At 34.4% G+C, this 19,145-nt stretch overlaps 1 protein-coding gene across 1 annotated transcript; it reads right to left on the bottom strand.

Annotated features, from left to right (window-relative positions):
* Positions 1–474: 474 nt before the first annotated feature.
* LOC106426410 (cyclin-A3-2) lies at positions 475–2,682 on the bottom strand. The gene is made up of 7 exons (XM_013867133.3): positions 2,178–2,682; positions 1,760–1,992; positions 1,527–1,679; positions 1,400–1,433; positions 1,157–1,306; positions 938–1,072; positions 475–849 (listed from the first exon to the last, which is right to left on the bottom strand). Exons 1-7 carry the CDS (start codon positions 2,472–2,474, stop codon positions 778–780), a joined length of 1,074 nt encoding a protein of 357 aa, XP_013722587.1. The 5' UTR covers positions 2,475–2,682; the 3' UTR covers positions 475–777.
* Positions 2,683–19,145: the final 16,463 nt, after the last annotated feature.

Here is a 19,145-nt window from a genome sequence, read left to right as displayed (position 1 = left end):
CAGCGACAGAAAATATAACAGTGATTCTATTAATTAATGGAGTGAAACGTGGGTGACGGAGCTATTTAGTGTCGCAGCGGCAGATCTATTACAAACAAGAGACGTCGCTGAAAAAATTGGCGTCCATAAAAAACGTCACGGAGTTATCCGGAGATCACTTCCAGCGACTATTTCTGTTCCACCATAGTTACTTCGCTCTTCATTAGTGTTAATTTTCTGGTCGCTGCCGCTGCCGCAGCGATTCCGTAACGAACAGGGCCTTTATCGACTTCTTCTGAAGATAAGAAAGTGCACAGGTTGGGCTTTGTTCACGGCGTATTCTAGATAAAAAAATAAAAAATAAAAAAGAGAATCCGTGTGATTCCGTGTTGTAAGGCATGTGTCGTACTTCTTCTTTGTTCCCAAAATGGCTTTTTTCTTGGTTCAAGCTTAAAGGTTGGTTTACTTCTCTTATACTAACTAATTCATTCCAAAAAAGCATAACGTAAATCATATTCGGTAGTTATACTGCATTATTCCAAGGATACATATACTAATTATGTATATAAAGTGATACTTGAATGAAAAATTACACATCTTCATATTACAAAACACAAATTATTTGTTGCTGCCTTCACTTCACTTCGAAGAGTTCTTTGCTACACCAGCTTCAGCTGTAGATTCTGTATACTATCTGACCGGCTACTCAGTATTGTATTGAGATACCTTTCGTCAAATCGATCTCAGCAACATTTGGCAAAGATAGCAAAGTTCAGACAAAAGAAAGAGTGGTTCAGATCAAATGGTAACATCCTCCCAATAGGTAACGGGCAGATCTGGTGAAACAGGCATGGTCGCAACACACTCGAACTGTAACAAAAGGAACAACATTAACGATCAACAATGCTTATTCAAATGATCTTGTTGAAAATGCTGTTATCACTTTAATGTTGATTACCTTGTGGTGCTTGTATTTATCTCTTACAGCTTGTAAAGCACCTCCTCTTCTGCTCAGATACAAGTCATGTATGATTCCCACACACACTTGTAGATCAGCCGCTTTGTACTTTGTGTATTCTTCTAACATTTGATTCTGTTGTACATCAATCAAAACAAAATAAAATTAGTATCTAATTCAAGAGACTTAAATGTAAGACAATGAGAAGAAAATGCTTACCCAAGGATGCTGTTTTGGACGGATGATGAATCTAGCAAGAAAGACAGCAGAAGCAGCCAACATAGATGGCACAAACTTCACAGCTTTGTAATCTAATAGACTCAGTTCTGATAAATAGCAAGCGAGTGGCTCCAGCTGCAAGTGTGGCACCTGCAGCAAAGGCGTGGAAGGAGAATACTATTAGCAATTGACTCTCTACAAGTTACAAAGCGCAGGTTTCAAATCTTTTTATGTTGAGCTTACTTTGAAATCTTCTTGTGCAACCCTTGTGAATCGTCTGCACATAAAAAGGCAAAACACACACAAAATGAGGACAATGAATCATACAATACAAGCCATCGAAAGCACAGTGTCTCATCACCAATCTAACCTTATAAATGAACTGATTGTAAGTCTTCCTAGTTCAAACTGGAGTGCAAGAAGTATACCTGCCTCCATCTTCACCACATCTTGTTTTGAAAATGTATTATCAGTGATGTAACAGAAATCTTCCACTTTAGGAGGACTTATCTCTTCATACTTCCTACTCATTCCGATAACAAGAAAAAGAATAAGCTCATAAACTTCATACAAAGACAATGACTAGCAACAAGAGATACTTACGAGGCAATAAGCATTGCAGATACTCCCACAAGCTGAAGCCTCTGCTTGTTGACAGTCTTCAAGGACAAGAATCTATCAATGTAAGAGACAGTGAGATGAAGAGTTTCAGACAGGAGTTTGTACTCCTCAGCGACTTCCACTAACCAATCCACCAAAACACCTCTCATGCTTGGTGTTACGTCTTTCTGAACCTTTTCAATATAATCAGGTAATGGTCTTTGTTTTGGCTTCACCTTAAAAATTTCACCAATTCAAAAAAAAAAAAAAAAAAACAAAAGCTCTTTCAACTTCACATAGCAAACCAATAATAATCATCATCAATTTAAAGAAAATCTTGAATTAAGACTCTTCAGACCAAACCCACAACTTCAAAGTGAAACTAATCTATGCTTAAGTCCAAACAGAGAGTTGAGAATACCTCAATTTCACGTAGATACTCGTAGATGTCGGAGACACAAGGCCCACACATCTTAGGATCATCAGATCGAGCATCAATGTCAGATCCTGACTCCACCGGGGCAGTCTTTCTCTGCTTTGCTGGAGCTACAAGACTCTTTGTGGGCTGCGGAATCACTCTTTTCTGATTGAGATTAGCTACATTGGGAAGCTCACCAAGGACCACTCTCTTCTTGGTGACCCGTTCCTCCTCCGTGGCCATAGCCTTTCTTTTGGCCGCAGCTCTCGTCATCCTCACACAAATCTCTTTCTCCATCATGATTTAGGGATTGGAGAGATTCCGAGAGAAGAGAAAGTAATTGAGAGAGAGAGAGAGATTGAGATTTGGTGGGGAGGAAGAAGTGAGGGTGTGAGAGGGGGATGTAAAAGGAGAGAGCAAAAGCGCCATTTCTGAAAAACTTTCGAGTTGAAATTCTCGCGCTCAGTGTGCTATTTTTAGTTTAGTTTTGGGAGACGCAAAATTTTGGTGAGGTACAAAAATTGATTGGCGGGACTATTTTCATCGGATTTGTCTCTGATTTTGTTTTTACCGGCAAGATTGCTAATTTGCTATGGTGGTGCCACTTCTAAAACATATTTCACCTTTTTAAAACATCTCTCGTCTATTATTTTCTTTTATTATTGGGAAAATTATTATTTTAGACCCAAAAAATAAAGACATTGTCCCATTAGACTCCATTTAGGTCCATTTTTTCCTATAATGCCCATTTTTATTTATAAAAATAAACCAAATCAATAGTTTTACAAACAAAAAAAATAGGAAAAATAGGAATTGCATCGTAAATACTTATACCAATTTAGAGGTATTTTTTTTGTTCTAAAAATGTTAAAATAAAAATTTTAAATTTCGTTCTACGAACTGTAGAATGTATATTCTACAAAGTAAAAAATGAAATCCATATTTTTCATTAGATCTACAATGGTTAGAATATGTCTTCCACGTTTTTCACTAAATCTACTAAAGTTAGAATACATAATATACGGAAATAACATTAATCTAAAAATATTTAGAATACACATTCCGCCCTAAGCGTGCAATTCTAAAGTATGTACAACCTACAATCTACACATTACATAAAATCTAAAAGCTATAGAAATCAATTTCTAACGGATTAACTATATTCTACACATAGTAGAATGCAGATTCTACGGATAAGTATGAACAGTTCCGAAAATATGGGAAGTAGATTTTGAAAATATTTGAAAAGATTTTGTTTCCATTTTTTTAAAAATTGATTTTTTGCACAAAAAAAAACTGGCTACGTCTTCTTCAAACACGTATCTGCCCCTTCAATAACCCCTTGATTTTGACAAAACATTTCACAAAAAATTCTCAAAGTGTCTTCCATGATTCATATATATGCCTGTTATGGGGTATGAGAATTGGTTTTGTCTATTTGGTTTTATTAGGCCAAACAAGAGACAGTTGAGAAAGTGTCTAAGATCGTCAAGAAGCAGCTATCACTCAAAGATGATCAAAGGGTCGTTGCAGAAACCAAATTCACCGATATTGGAGCTGATTCTATCGACAAGGTAATTCATCGAACATTCTCTTATGTGAATACATAACTTGTTGAGCTTTTTATTTTAAATACTCATTAACTGAGTGTTTTTCTGCAGGTTTAGATAGTGATGGGTTAGAGGAAGAGTTTCACATCAAAATGGCTGAATAAAAATCACAGAAGATTCAGTGGAGGAAGCTGCTGAGCTCATTGATGAGCTCAAGCCAAGAAGCAATTTAGTATAAGAGATCCGACTATCTGAGGCTTTGTGTTTGTTGTTTTCATAATCTTTCTGTCATTTTCTTTTAAAATGTCAAGTCAAGCGACTCTTTGCTAGTACTGTATGCCATGGATCTCTCTATTTGTCGACTGAAACTTTTGGTTACACATGAAGCCTTGTTCTTTTCATTTCTTAAATCGAAATGCCAAATGCGAAATTAGGCAAAATGCGTGCAAGAGAGAGAGAGATAGAAGTTACTTATATCACTCATGTATAGGGAGTCTTGTATTAACACCTACATAAGTCAAAGAGTAGGCCCTAATATGACAATTTGTAAACAATCCTTTTCACATTGTATATGCAGGTTCTTATTATTCCCAATCGGGGTCAAAGAATCCAGCATCCTTCATCTCTGAATAGTAGACATTCTCCATGTTCAGATCTTCCTCCTGCATCAAAACCAGCACCAAATCATTTGAACATTGCAATAATCACATGCCTAGAGGGATGCTTTGGTGTAAACGAGTTAAGAAACATTTTGGGATAAACATGAAGGGACATGAGTGTAAACGAGTTAATAAATTGTCCTAAGCTACAGAAGGTGGGATTAACAGAGATCAAACACGGTTCAACAACATACAAAGAAGACACAACATTGTGAAAAATCTAATCTTTAAACAATCCCGAAAGGTAACAAGAACACAAACATACATAATAATTAATAATCAAGAAACAAGACACAACAAAGCTAACAGAGACAACAAGAACACAAACACATTAAAAAAAAACCTACATTCTTAAATCGATTCACAAGAACACAAGAACATATACATAAACACTAATCTATATGCTTTTTACAGAGACTAACCACGATCAAAACACATGCAAAGAAGAATAAAAACAAAATTTCATACCATGAAAACAAATTAGGACTGAGAAGTGTGTATGTTAACTTCGATTTGGATGGGAGAAGAACTGAAGAATAGATTACGCCGGAGACGAAGAGAGTACGCCGGAGCCGACGAGATTATACCGGAGAAGAAGAGACTTATGTCGGACCCGGAGAGATTTGAGTCGGTGTCCGGTTGACTAGTGACGATAAAACCTGCGATTTTGATGGGAGAAGAAGAGATTAATAATAGATTAGGCCGGAACAAAGCTCAGTGATTTTGATTTCAAGGAAACAAAGCTTTTGAATCTTAAGGAACTTATCAAGGATATAAACTGGAGAAGAACGACGTGGATGTAGATTCCAACCGACAGAGGAGACGAAGGAGGCGATGTTGGATGGCTCCGAGCTCGACGAGACAGAGGAGACGCGAAGGTGATACGGAGGAGACAACGCCATCGAGAAGAAGAGGAATTAGGTTTTGATGATTTGGGAATTTTCTCCTTTTCTATTTTTTTTTGCAACGTATAATAAATAATAAACTAAATTAATTTGTTACCTTTAATTAAGTTAATTTAAGGTTATAATAGGCAATTATAAAAATATTAGCCTAATGAGACAATTATATTTTGGGATTAGTCTAATGGGACAATGTCCCTATTTTTTTGCTCTAAAAAAAACAAGTTTCCCTTTATTTTTTTGTCGACATCTTTGTATTAAGGGTCAAAACCGTTGACAAAAAAAAGGGAGTCAAAGCCCAATTTTTTTCAAGCAGTTACAAACCCCGTGATCCAAATACTTAAAGCCCAAGGATGGCCTAGTTTAAAAGATAAGATTAAAACGCGCGTCATCATACAAAGGTAACTTCGTTTACTAACTCCTTGCATGAGGTACACGTGTCCTCTACTGTGACCATCGAACGTTCTAGAGATAGTGGTCGTGCGACCAGAGGCTTCACCAGAAACTAGCTGGAAAAGTCTTCTATTTCCATCTCCGATCTGAACTGCTTACTTGCCTTTCCGTTCTTCATTGCTGCCAGCCTGAAAGCTTCTTCTTTTTTAACTCGCTAGAGTGTAATTCCAGTAAAAAACTTCAACGAGTCAGTAATAAAGTCTCGCCAGAACATCTTCATAGACAAACTCCGACTAATCTGAAATCTACTCTGGCTCACCATCACTTTCACTTTCCGTCTTGGTTCTTAACCCTTGGAGATACTCCGCTCAAAAACTAAAAGTGAAGATTGATTCTTACCTAAATTAAGAAGCAAGGATGAATAACAAGTAACGATAGAGAATCAAAGCCTCCAAGCTTAACGGAGCAAGAGTCACCACCAAGAAGGAGAAGGCGAACAAACTCCGATTAAATAACCAGAGACTTTATTCATCTTCACTCAAATCAGAGAAAAATGAGATTGATACGCAGAAACTACTCTGATTTAGATTAGAGAGGAACACTTCAAAAGCTCGCCTTGCAAAGTAGATAATCATGAGAAAACAAGTAAAAAGGAAAGAGATTCATACAACAATATTTTTTTGCTTTAGAAAAGAAGGCTTGTACAGCTCTTTCTTTAATTTCTTGGCTTTAGCTTTAAAAACTACATAAGGTAATTTTTATGGTTGAAGATAGAAACTAAAGCTAAAGTCCCTTGCTACATCCTAACCAATCACCACCAATGTATTACATTTTTTTGGTAACAAATTACTACATATATTCAAATACTCTTCTAGTTATCTATAACTAAATTTGAACAACTGCGTCTGACGGCTAGGGCTTTGGCGATCAAGATGGCGATTTCCAGATCGTGCCACCTCTGTACCGGAGATCTCCTCACGACGGACGTGATACTGCTTGTCCACCCACAAGGAGACTATCCTACACTCCTTGTGGTTCTCGATCCAACCTCTCTCCTTGGAAGATCTTCAGTTGGCCTCTTTCACAAGCTTCAATGGATTGATCTGCTGTTTCATCTCGCGGATTGTGGTTTCAATTGAAACCTCGATTCTCACATAATCATAACTCCCAGTGACGTCGTGATTAGCCGCTCTTTGTTCTTTCATCCGCTCTTTTGAATCGCTATACTGCAACACTGACGGACAATCGCTCCAGTATGGGTTCAAGGTTTCAATCTAGGTCTGCTCATATGGCAGATTTAAAAGGCAAGAGAATATGCTACGAAGATGACGAAGCCCCGATCCAGTTAACTGAACAGGGTGATTCATTTGTCATAAAATAGTATCGTATGTCTCTTATCAGCAAGATCTTAAATCCAAAGAAACAGAACGTTGAAAAACTGATTCAGGCGATGCCTCATCAGTGGGGACTAGAGGATCGTATCACTGCCAATGATTTAGGGAATGGAAAGTTTCTGTTTAACTTTTCATCTGAGGAGGATCTTAATTCGGTTCTCAGGATGTGTCCATTTCATTATAACTATTGTATGTTTGTACTGGTACGACGGGAACCGATAGTCCACGATGACTACCCTTGGATCATTCCATTTTGGGTTACTCTTACTGGTATCCCTCTGCACCTCTGGACGGACAAAAACTTGATGAATATTGGGGTGAGGCTAGGTCATGTCGATACAGTTGAGCTAATGGAAGGACGTATGCTAATTGACATTGACTCTCGGGTTCCTTTTAAGTTCAAAAGGAAAATTCAGTCACCTGAGGGAGAGGAGGTTACAATAGAGATTAAATATGATATGCTTTTCAAGCATTGTACAACGTGTGGCGCTCTTTCCCATGAGAAAGGCTTTTGTTCGACTAATTCAGTTAGCTCGCAAACGCAAGGGCAACATCAAGGGAGAACTGGTGTCTTCGCTCGGGTTCAGCTCCCATATCAGTCTTCTCGCCAACCTTTGTTGGGAGAAAAAGGAGCTTCTGATTATCACTCTCGCTCAGCTTACATGGCGAGACATGCTGATAACCGAAGAGGATATGATGATCGCGAGGGCTTGAGAGATTCTTATCATGTGAATCGAAGTCATCACGAAGGTGCGACTTTTCATGCTTGGTCTCGGGATGGAGCTAACCAATACAGTCACTCTGATAGGATAATGCGAAGGAGAGATGGGAATGGAAGGACACACTCGTATGGTGGCTCACGACAATATTCAAAACCTTATCACCGTAACGTTGAGCAGAGATGGTGTGCTAAGCAATACAATGGTTCGTATAATATGAGGAGGGAAGAGCCAGAGCGGGGTTCTCAAGCTACGATCATCCCTGATGGTTCAGATATAAACGGCAATAGCGGTAATGATCAACACGTAGCGCAACATAGTGAGGATGATGGGAAAGATGCTCGCCATGGAAATAAACTTGCGAGTGAGATTGTCACTCCAACTTCTCCACATTCACTTCATATGAGTGATAATGTGACTGTAAGAGATAGAGGTGTATCAAAATCTCTATCCTTCTCGCCCAAGGCTGGTGGTGATGATGCCATAATACGAGCCCTAGGTGATATGGACTTAACTGTGCCACAAGATGAACATATGATAGATTGTGAGGTCAATGATGATGATATTTTGGGGATGGATCTTATGGAAATGGAGAATGGTAACTCATCAGTGATGTGGTTTCTAAGGTGGCTACACGAGATTCCCTTAATATCTCCAAGAGTCTAAAGGCGAGTAAAAAATGGGAGCTCCTTTGGGTTTTCATAATAAGAAGGTTGAGGTCCTCCGTAGAGGTTCTCCACGACAAAGATCACCTAAGCCTACTGATAGATCAAACCACGGAGATGCTGGGAAGGAAAGGAAAAAGCGACATGGATCTTCAAAAAGGGCAAGGACAAGTTCATCACACAAGGATGTTTGATGGGTTCCAAAAACCCATCCAAACATCATTAATGCGGACAATCAGTTAGAACTGTCGAGGGTTAGGGAACAACTCACAGTTCGACGCCTTACGAAGATGTGTCAGAAGCGTCGCCCATGACATGTGTTCCTTTTTGAGATGAAGAACAAGAGGCTGCTGTTGCAAAACATTCAGGCCGACTTAGGATTTAATCATGTGTTTACTGTTGAGCCACTTGGACTCAGCGGAAGTTTAGCTTTATTTTTTATGGATGAATTTCAAGTTAATGTTTTATTTTCGAATAACATAATGATTGAGACAGTCATTGATGGAATAAATGTCTATATGACATTTTTTATGAGAATCCTGTGTTAGAAAGACGAGATCAAGTTTGGGAACTTCTTACGCGTTTCTCAACAACAAGAAATGGACCTTGGTTCATGATAGGAGATTTTAATGAAATCACAGGTCATAATGAGAAAGAAGGAGGGAGACAACGAACGGATAGCTCATTTATGCCCTTTAAGTAGATGCTTAATGACTGTGGGATGTTAGAGTTTCCCGTCACGGGGGACATGCTCTCATGGGTAGGGAAGAGAGCAGGTCAGGACACTGTTCGCTGTCGTCTAGATAGGGCAGTAGGAATGCGGATTGGCATGAGAAATTTCCTCACTCTAATGTAAAGTATTTGAGGTTATGGGGATCAGACCATCGTCCGATTATTGTAGACATACTCATAAAGCCAATGAGGAGATAAAAAAAAATTCAAGTTTGACAAAAGATGGTTGGATAATGAGGAACTACGGCAATCATTCTAGACGGTTGGAAATCTCCCGATCTCCCACCCAATGCGACCATTATCGAACATATTTCTAGCTGCAGAAAAGCTTTGAGTGAGTGGAGAAGAAAACATAATATTAACTCGGGAAAGCTAGTGGAGGAGCTTAAAGAAAAAGTGGAAGGTCTATACGCAGATGATAATGCTACCACTGAGGAAACTGGAGCAGCATTAAAGGAACTTTCTGATGCTCTTAAGGCAGAAGAAATGTTCTGGAAACAGAAAAGCCGAGTGTTTTGGCTGAGAGAGGGGGATAAGAACACAAAATTCTTCCATGCCTTGACAAAGCAAAGACGAGCACGAAACAAGATCACGCCACTTCTAGATGAAAATAGAAATATTATTGAGGATGAAGAAGGGTTAGTATCCATTGCTACTAGCTACTTTAGACAGATCTTTGAGTCCTCTAATCCAGAAGACATTGAAGAGGCACTATCTGAAGTTCCTACGAAGATCACTGCATCAATGAATGACAGTCTCACAGCTCCAGTCTCTGAATGGGAGGTCAAATTAGCGCTCTTTGCTATGCATCCGAAAAAAGCTCCAGGTCCAGATGGGATGACATCGCTCTTCTACCAGAAATTTTGGGATATAGTAAAGGAGGATTTAACTCTTATGGTTAATAAATTCCTTACTGAGGGAACAATGCCGAATCGACTGAATGAAACAAATATTTGTCTCACCTGCTAGGCCAGCTACACATGTAGCACCAGTTATGCATCCAAATATGAGGGTAAGTGATCTCATTAATAAGGAATAGAAGGAATGGGATGTTGAGTTGCTGGAACATTATGTCATCCTGTTTATATACCCTTTATAAGGAGTTTGACCATAAGCACAACTCATCGGCGAGACATGTTCTGTTGGAGCTACACAAGGAATGGCCAATACACGGTTAAATCTGGATATTGGGTGGCTCAGAATCTATTAAGGACAGATGAAGAAAAAGAAATGTTGGAGCCAAGTATCACTAAGCTCCAAGCTTTTTCTTGGAAATTAAAGGCGCCTAAGAAAATATGCCATCTTATATGGCAATTGTTAACCAGTCATGTGGCAGTAACGAGGAACTTAATAAGGTGTAATATGAGGTGTGATAACTATTTCCCAAGGTGTGGTGACCAAGAGGAATCTGTAACTCATGCCATTTTTGAATGCCCGCCAGCTCTACAAGTTTGGTCACTATCATCAACTTCAACAAGTCCTGATGTTTTTCCAGTACCAAGCATCTACGCAAATATGTATTACCTGTTATGGAGGAAGAACAATATAATCGAACCAGAACAAGACAGGGACTCTTATCCATGGACAATATGGTATATTTGGAAGGCTCGAAAAGATAAACTCTTTAGGGGGATAAACAGAGACCCTTTGGAGCTTGTGCGGTATGCTGAAAGTGAATGTCAGGAATGGTTCAATGCGAATGAGATGGTACCACCAATCATACAAGAAAACAATAGGGAGGAACCCCAAGACATAAGCATGGGTAACATTTGCTTGCTAGATGGATCTTGGACATCCTCTGCTCAATTCAGTGGATGTGGATGGGTCTGGATGGACAGTGGTGGGAACATTCAACTTATGGGGACACGGAATTTCCCTCGACGGGAATCAGCTTTGCATTCTGAAGTAGAAGCACTACGATGGGCGATGGAGAATATGCTTCAACATTTGTCATGCCAGAACTTTGGGACATACTGCAAGGAGTTGATTGCAATGATTAAGGAACCTCATGCATGGCCAAGCTTTGCAACGGAATTGGAGAGGATAGAGACGCTACATATATGCTTCCCGGATTTCAATATCTCTTATGTTCCACGAGCGCATAATCAGATTTACGACTTTATAGCTAAAACAGCTAGATCCTTCCATAGGAAGTTACATTTTATTGGTTGTTCTGTTCTGGTATGGCTACCCAGACCACCTCAAGTTTTAGTAATATAATAGCCGTTCGACGAAAAAAAAACACTAAATTTGAACAACTTTAAAGTATTTTTTCATTTCATATCTTCTGTTTTATAATTCTTCGTATGTAAATCTTTGATATCACTCAAATTACACTATGAACAACTTTCTCTCTCAAATAAGAGGTCCAGTTGTAGTATTTAGGGATCAAATCCACATGGAGCGTGGACACAGAATAGACTCAACAATATCAAGATTAGGCTAGGCTAGGCAAAAAGTTGTAAAGCTGTAAATAAGAGCAAACAGTTGATTGATTGGTAGTGAGAATATTAGACAAAATATCTAGAATTAGGGTTTCAGGCAATCCAGATTATAATACTATAGATGCCAAGGATGTGTGAATAATCATCCTAGAACTCGAATTCTAATACAAAGATATCTAGCTCTCGCTGCGAGTCTAACCAGATGACTAAGTCCTATGTTCTTGCTCTCGCATGTGAACAAAGATCAAATGTCGATACTATTGACTAAGTATCAATTGATACTTCCTTAGACAAGCGTTATCGTCCTAATCGATATGTTCACTAGATTCCTAAACCATCTCTCGCATGCATCTAACAACCTGGCTCAACAAGATTAACTTAGGGTATGAACTACTCTCGTAGTTGTCAACAACCTAAAATAAGGGTTTTAGTTAGATACTCTAGAACACAAGCAGTTCGCACAATTCTGATGTAGGAAACCTAATAATTCACCCTAGTTGATCTATGGTTCATTAATACATCAAAACCTTAATTAATCCTAAATCTAACATGGTGAATCAGAAATAATTAAGCATAACATAGCAATAGTCTGAATATAATGTATAAAATAGATAAGGTTAGAAAACTGGAATTCCACTGCAAATCTCTGAATGAATCTTGGATCTTCTCTCCAAATCTATTAAAAACCCTAGAATAATAAGTTATGGAAAAAAGATGTGTGTGTTGCCTAAACAATGGGAAAACACATGAATAGTAGGTATTCGGTCGGTCAGGGGCAATCTTGTAAATATGTGGATTTTTTGGGTTTCAAGTCGGTCACGAAAAAGTCGGTCCGTCTACTTGCGTCGGTGTTGAGTTACACTAAGGGATCAGTGTCGATTGACACTACTTTTGAATATTGACTCTAGCTGGTTTCTTGAACAGCTACAAGTTTCTTCATTTTTTAGTTCAAAAATACTCTATAATCTCCACATTGCTCCAAAACATACTTGGACCTGAAAGACCCTAAAATGGACTCCAAACATATATAATAGACTCTAAAAATTTTATATATCATGGCTGAAAACTGGTAAAATTTGTGGTCTATCACTCTTATTTGAGAAATTTATATGTACAAAGATAATTACAATTAGAGTAATTAGATAAATACCTTTTTCATCTTATATACATTGTTACGCTTTATAAATCCCAATTTTATCCGTCATAGCATACTGACCTATAAGATCTATGCTAGGATTTGATATCAGTGTGTTTCTCTCCCTACAAACACGTAAAACAAAAACATACTAGGTAGTAACTCGCGCCGTGCGCGTGCGCGGAGTAAGATCCTTATTTCAAACTTATAAACAAATTTTTGTGTTACATAAAATATTTTTATTAGAATTTAAATTTTTGTATATTTCATAATAGTGGTTCACAAATTTAACTTTGTGTTAGACAATATTGTTGTTGTACATTTATTTGGCCAAAGAGGACATAAATCAATGAAATGGACTATTATGTCCATCTTCCTTTTAGAGCTATATGTCGAACATGCATCTCATCGGTTCATAAACGTTAATTTTTGAATAGATTGATTTATAATTCAGTTATACTTGCGGTATTTAGTTGATGAGAAGCATACTGAGTTTATATTGTTTTATGTCAAAATGAAAAGTCAAGTTAGAATTAATGAGAACCATTTTAATGGTTATATATACCACCCGCAACAAAAAAAACTATTATTCCCAAAGACGTATGATTTTCACCTGATCTTCCACATTATTTTTTGAATGGTTTCAAATCGGAAACAAAGATGAAGCCCGCCATTAGTGAATCTAGAATGAACTCGGATATTGATATGTCTGTGAGTGTGAATTATGATGAGGAGGTGTCTTTCACGACACATATATACATATACATATATATATATTGAGCAAAGAGTATATAGGGTTTTGATGTGAAAAAAATAGTTTTAATGTCAAAGATATTTATCCCCATAACAACTTTTACTTACATAAATCGGAAAGCTAAGCAGTTATTTCTGAAATTAATATGCCTAAATTAGTGGAAGTACGTATACAGACTTTTCTTAAAACATATTCAAATCATTACACGATCCACAAGAATCCACAACAGTATATCACTGTATTAACTCAAATGCTTAAAGTTAGGAATCATTCTAATACCTACTTATCTTTTATTCAAAAATTGATGTTGTAAAAGAGAACTTGGACACTACTCCAAGTAATCAGTAATTAATAAGATCTCAAATCACGTTACGGGTCATTATTATAGTGCACCGAATAAAACTCCTAGATTTATGATTTTTGAAATATTTCATACAAAATTATTATATATACTATATTTACGCTAATAAATATAAATTTAACAGTTCGTTTGAATATGTGCTACCTAACTACAGAAACTAACATAATAATTTCTACTTAAAAAAAAAAAGACCGAGTGAAACTCCTAGGTTTATGATTTTTGAAATATTTTATATAGAACCTATATATAATAAATTTACACTTATAAATATACATTTAACCACATTGTCGGTATGAATATTTGTGCTACTTACTATAGAAGCTAACATCCCTTATATATTAATTGAGGAACATTTGAAAAGATGTAACCTCAATTTTGTATTAATTAAAAGAGGCCCCAATGCATAGGTGGCACTCAATTAGGTAGTCAATTACATTCAATTGAAAAATAAGTAGGTCCACATTCGATTTTTATATGTTGTTAGATACATAAGTTGGTCAAACTATATGATATAATGATATGATATGATATTTTCTTTCCTTAAATAAAACCTACGGAATTACCTTAAATGACTAATATATATATGACAATTAATGAGTTTAATAATAAAGATTTGATAACAATGTATATCTCCTCCATCATTTTTTGTTTAATTTTATATTATTAAAATAAATTAAACAATCAAATTAGCTATAAAAATAAAATTTAGATTTTTTCGTATATGTTATATTTTGAATTTTTAAAAACGACAATAAATGACTAAAACTATTAAAATTATTATGTTAAAAATTAATGATCAATTGGTTTAACATTTTTATTATAAGAAGATACACATGATTTTAAAACCATATGAGTAAAAAATATCATTTAATAATAAAATAAATAAATAAATATATATATATATATATTAAACACTATATACCATAAGATTACATAAATATTTTAATATTAAAACTTTCAATGAATTTTCAAGAACATTTATAAATTATAAATTTATTAAAGATTTCAGATTGAAAATTTTGTTATCGATGATTTAAATATTTTGTTATAAAACGATATGAACGATCATAGAACTGTATGATTATAAATTCTTATTTAATAAATAACTATACAAAATATACTATTCCTAGAAAAATAGGTTGGTTCATCTTAACTTATATTACACTTTTTATTAAACTAACTATCGAATTGATAAATAACGTACCAAAAAATATTTTGCACTTTCCTTAAATAAAAGCTACGAAATTACCTAATATGATTAACGTATATGTGAAAATTAATTATAATGAATAATAAATATTTGATAACAATTTTTGTATCTTAGTTCTTTTTTTAATTTTATATTATTAAAATATATTTAAAAATCACATTAAATATATAATAAAAACATTTATAATTTTTCTTATATGTTATATTATGAATTTTTCAAAACGTCTATAAATTATTAGAAATTTGAATATCCCCACTCTGAAAATTTTGTGATCAATAGATTATTTTTTTGTCATAATAAGTTACAAATGATCATAAAATTGTATTAATATGAACTTTTATTTAATATTATAAGAAGATACACATTATTTTAAAACCATATGAGTAAAAAATATCATTTAATAATAAAACATATATATATATATATATATATATATATATAGATTATACTATATACCATAAGATTACATAAATATTTTAATATTAAAACTTTCAATGAATTTTCAAAAACATTTATAAATTATAAACTTATTAAAGATTTCACATTGAAATTTTTGTTATCGATTATTTAAATATTCAGTTATAAAATAATATGAATGATCATAGAACTGTATGATTATAAATTCTCATTTAATAAATGACTATATAAAATATACTATTCTTAGAAAAATAGGTTGGTCCATCTTGACTTACATTATATTTTTTATTAAACTAACTATCTAATTGATAAATAATCTACCAAAATTTTTTTTGCACTTTCCTTAATTAGAAGCTACGAAATTACCTAATATGATTAACGTATATATGAAAATTAATTATTATGAATAATAAATATTTGATAACAATTTTTGTGTCTTAGTTCTTTTTTTTAATTTTATATTATTGAAAGATATTAAAAAATCACATTAAATATATAATAAAAACATTTATATTTTTTTAATATTAAAAAGTGTAATATAAGTTTGGCTGATCAATTTAGTCGTCCAGTTGAAATCTTTCAAAAGTATGTGAAAGACTAAAGTCAAAGTAAATATTGATTTAGAATAGTAGTTATATTTTACTAACCAAATACCGAAAAAAACCGAACCGAACCGAAACTAACCCGATATCCGGGTTGAACACCCGTAATCCAAATGAAGCCAAACTATTGTTTCATTCTCCAAAATATAATAAAAATAATAACTTAATCCCGCGCAAGGCGCGGGTCTTATCCTAGTAATAATTATTCCTTTAAACCAGTATTGTCTAATTGTTCATAAGTAGGCTTACTTAAAAAAAAAGAATATTTTTTTCTCACATATGTTAGGAAGCATTTGAATACATGTAAACGAAATGTTAGGAAGAAAAAAAATTCAGAAAAGCAAAAATTGAATACTTTTAAAACATATTATTGACGGATTGTTCATGAGTAGGCTTACTCAAATAGAGAAGATTTGTTTTCTCACATATGTTACAAAGCATTTGAATACTTGTAGACGAAATGTTAGAAAGATAAAAATTTAGAGAAACTATTTTAAAAAAATCATTTTGTAAATAATAACTATATTTGAAAGTTTGTTTATCTATGAATTATTCTATCTTTTGTATATGCCATTCCTCTATGTGTTAGTCATGAGTAAGAGGTTGACATTTGAAGAGCTTTTCATGTTCAATTATATGTTTGGGGGCAAACCATTAGACAAAAAGTATACGTTAATGGGGACTCTTTAAATGGTTTGAATTTTTTTTTTTTTTTTTTTTTAAGTTTTATGACAGTGTACATACCAACCAATAACTAAGTTATATGTTTTTTATTATGGCTACACCAAAATTGGATGGTAATGGAATTTTATATAATTAATCTAGTGAAAGAGGATATTTTATTTAGGGCTTATTTGCTAAATAGCCAAAAAAAAAGTGAAATTAGATTTTTAGAGAGAGAGTAGAGAGAGATGGGAAGAGAAAGTAGGAGAGATGGGGTGTTTTTAGTTAGTTAGTGAATTTTGTTTTTTTTGTGTCTACTGGATGCAATTTCCCTTTTATTTAAGCCTATAAAAAAGATTCTAAAGATGACACCTAAGTAATGACATTTTGGTTAATCACATATGAGGATAAGGTTATTTAATAAAAGTGCTCGTCAAATAATATAAAGGGATAGATATACATATTTAGAGACTCCCGGTATTTAATTTATGTTAAAATTTCATTACTAGTTTGAAGATAAAATGAAAAGTTACGAGTGCAAATTAGCTAAATCCTATTCAATCCAGGAATTTGAAAGAATTCATAAGGAAAAACTTTTGCAGTATTTTCAAATATTTGATGAGATCTTCATGCATTTATCTAATTCCTATGCTTACTTCTATTATTGATTTTAAAAGAATATACATAAATTTGATAGAATACTAATTCCTCTAAATTCTATGAATTTTCGAATCCTTGTATATTTAAAAAGGTAACAAAAATTATTTTATTCTTAAAACTGAAAAAATAGTCATTAGTACTACATAGTTTACGGATTGTAGCAATTTTATTAAAATCATAATCTACTAATAAATAAAATATATGGATCATCTAAACCCATAGCATCTCTCCACATATCTTCTAAGTTCTGCTATAGTTTTTCTCCAAGTATTTGCATTTTCTTTATCTTGCTCTAGTGTTCGTAAAGGCTCTTAACAACGACCGAAAGTCTAAGAAAGGCATCTTGATTTGGTTAACAGACACTGGGTTTCTTCAGCAACAAGACAACATTGACTTTATATTTGTTAATTCTTGTTCTTTATATTTGCTGGTAACTCATTAATTATCATCCCCAAAGGTCTCTTCATATTGTCCTACGATTCATTACAAATCTCTACATAAGAGCAAAGAATTGGCCATTTACATTTATACATGACATTTTCCATTAAATTCTTATCAAATACCATTACTACAAAATCTATCAAATATTGAATAATAACAGAATTTAAAGTAATTAAAAGAATGATTCCAAATGATTAATTCAATAACAAAAGAATTTAAAAAAATTGATGAAATCCATAATTGAATAACAGTGAAATTTAATGGAAACTATAATTCCTTCTAATTCTATCAAATTTTTGAATCCAATACCCCCACCAATTGTATCTGATACAAGAGTGTAAATTAAAGAGGTCTAAGTAACTTAATCATTTGGATCAATTTTGTTGCTTCTGATATCTCTCTTCTATTAGTTAACAATTTTCAACTGTGTCCGATTCACCATCATATACGGAAAAGTTTTGCTTCCCAAAACGCCTCTTTGCCGCTGGAGATGCACTTTAAGCGGAGGAGATGAAATTCATGCACAACTCACTTTTTGGAAAAATCATATCTACCATTGGTAGTGCTTATATTTTATTTGGTAGAAGAAACAAGTTCTATAGCGATAATTTTTTTAATTAGATAGTAACTTGTATTATAACAGTAGCAATTTTGCCTTATAGTTAAACAATGATAATATATGTTGTTATATGTCGTAGTCGTGAAGGTGCTGTAGAATAAGTTCTGTAGACGATAATCCATTGTGTAATGGTAATAGTAGTGACTGTAACATCATAATATGCGTTAGCTTAAGGCGTAGCAAGATGTCAATGGAGAACCTGTGGGATGTGATGTTCTGCAACGCATCTCTTAAAAATGACAGCCTTATGAAAAGGAGCCTAATCTAATTCTGAATATGCTACCACACATCCTCAATGCATTTTGATTCATCAAACAGTTACAAATTCTTCACTGTATTAAAGATGAACAGGATTCCCCAGAACCACACTCCTACAGATTATGCCGTCAACACTGCATTTCTCGTCCAGGCTCATGCATCTTCTGGTCTAGTCATCTGCAAGCTTATCACTCAGTCTGCTTTGCCTGGTGCTGCAAAGCATCCAGTGGCAATGGTGTATCTAGATGCCACTGCTGCGAGATTGGAATCATATGGTCCTATGATTAAGACCGTGTCCGTTTGGTCACCTCCTTTGTTTGGATTTTCTCAGTAAATTATCTATGTCATAACCTACTTTTTTATATATATAGTCTTGCTATGTTTTATACATTC

The sequence above is a fragment of the Brassica napus genome, chromosome C5 (assembly GCF_020379485.1).
Source record: "Brassica napus cultivar Da-Ae chromosome C5, Da-Ae, whole genome shotgun sequence".
Taxonomy (NCBI): domain Eukaryota; kingdom Viridiplantae; phylum Streptophyta; class Magnoliopsida; order Brassicales; family Brassicaceae; genus Brassica; species Brassica napus.
The sequence above is the reverse complement of the archived record's forward strand: the minus strand, read 5'-3'. Positions and strand labels throughout refer to the sequence as shown.

Bases quoted from the DNA above. Each gene is read 5' to 3' on its own strand.
- LOC106426410 (XM_013867133.3), bottom strand. From the start codon at position 2,474: ATGATGGAGAAAGAGATTTGTGTGAGGATGACGAGAGCTGCGGCCAAA. The intron at 1,434-1,526 runs GTTAGATTGGTG...TTTTATGTGCAG, and splicing joins ACAATCAGTTCATTTATAAG to ACGATTCACAAGGGTTGCAC. The intron at 1,073-1,156 runs GTAAGCATTTTC...GATGTACAACAG, and splicing joins GTCCAAAACAGCATCCTTGG to AATCAAATGTTAGAAGAATA.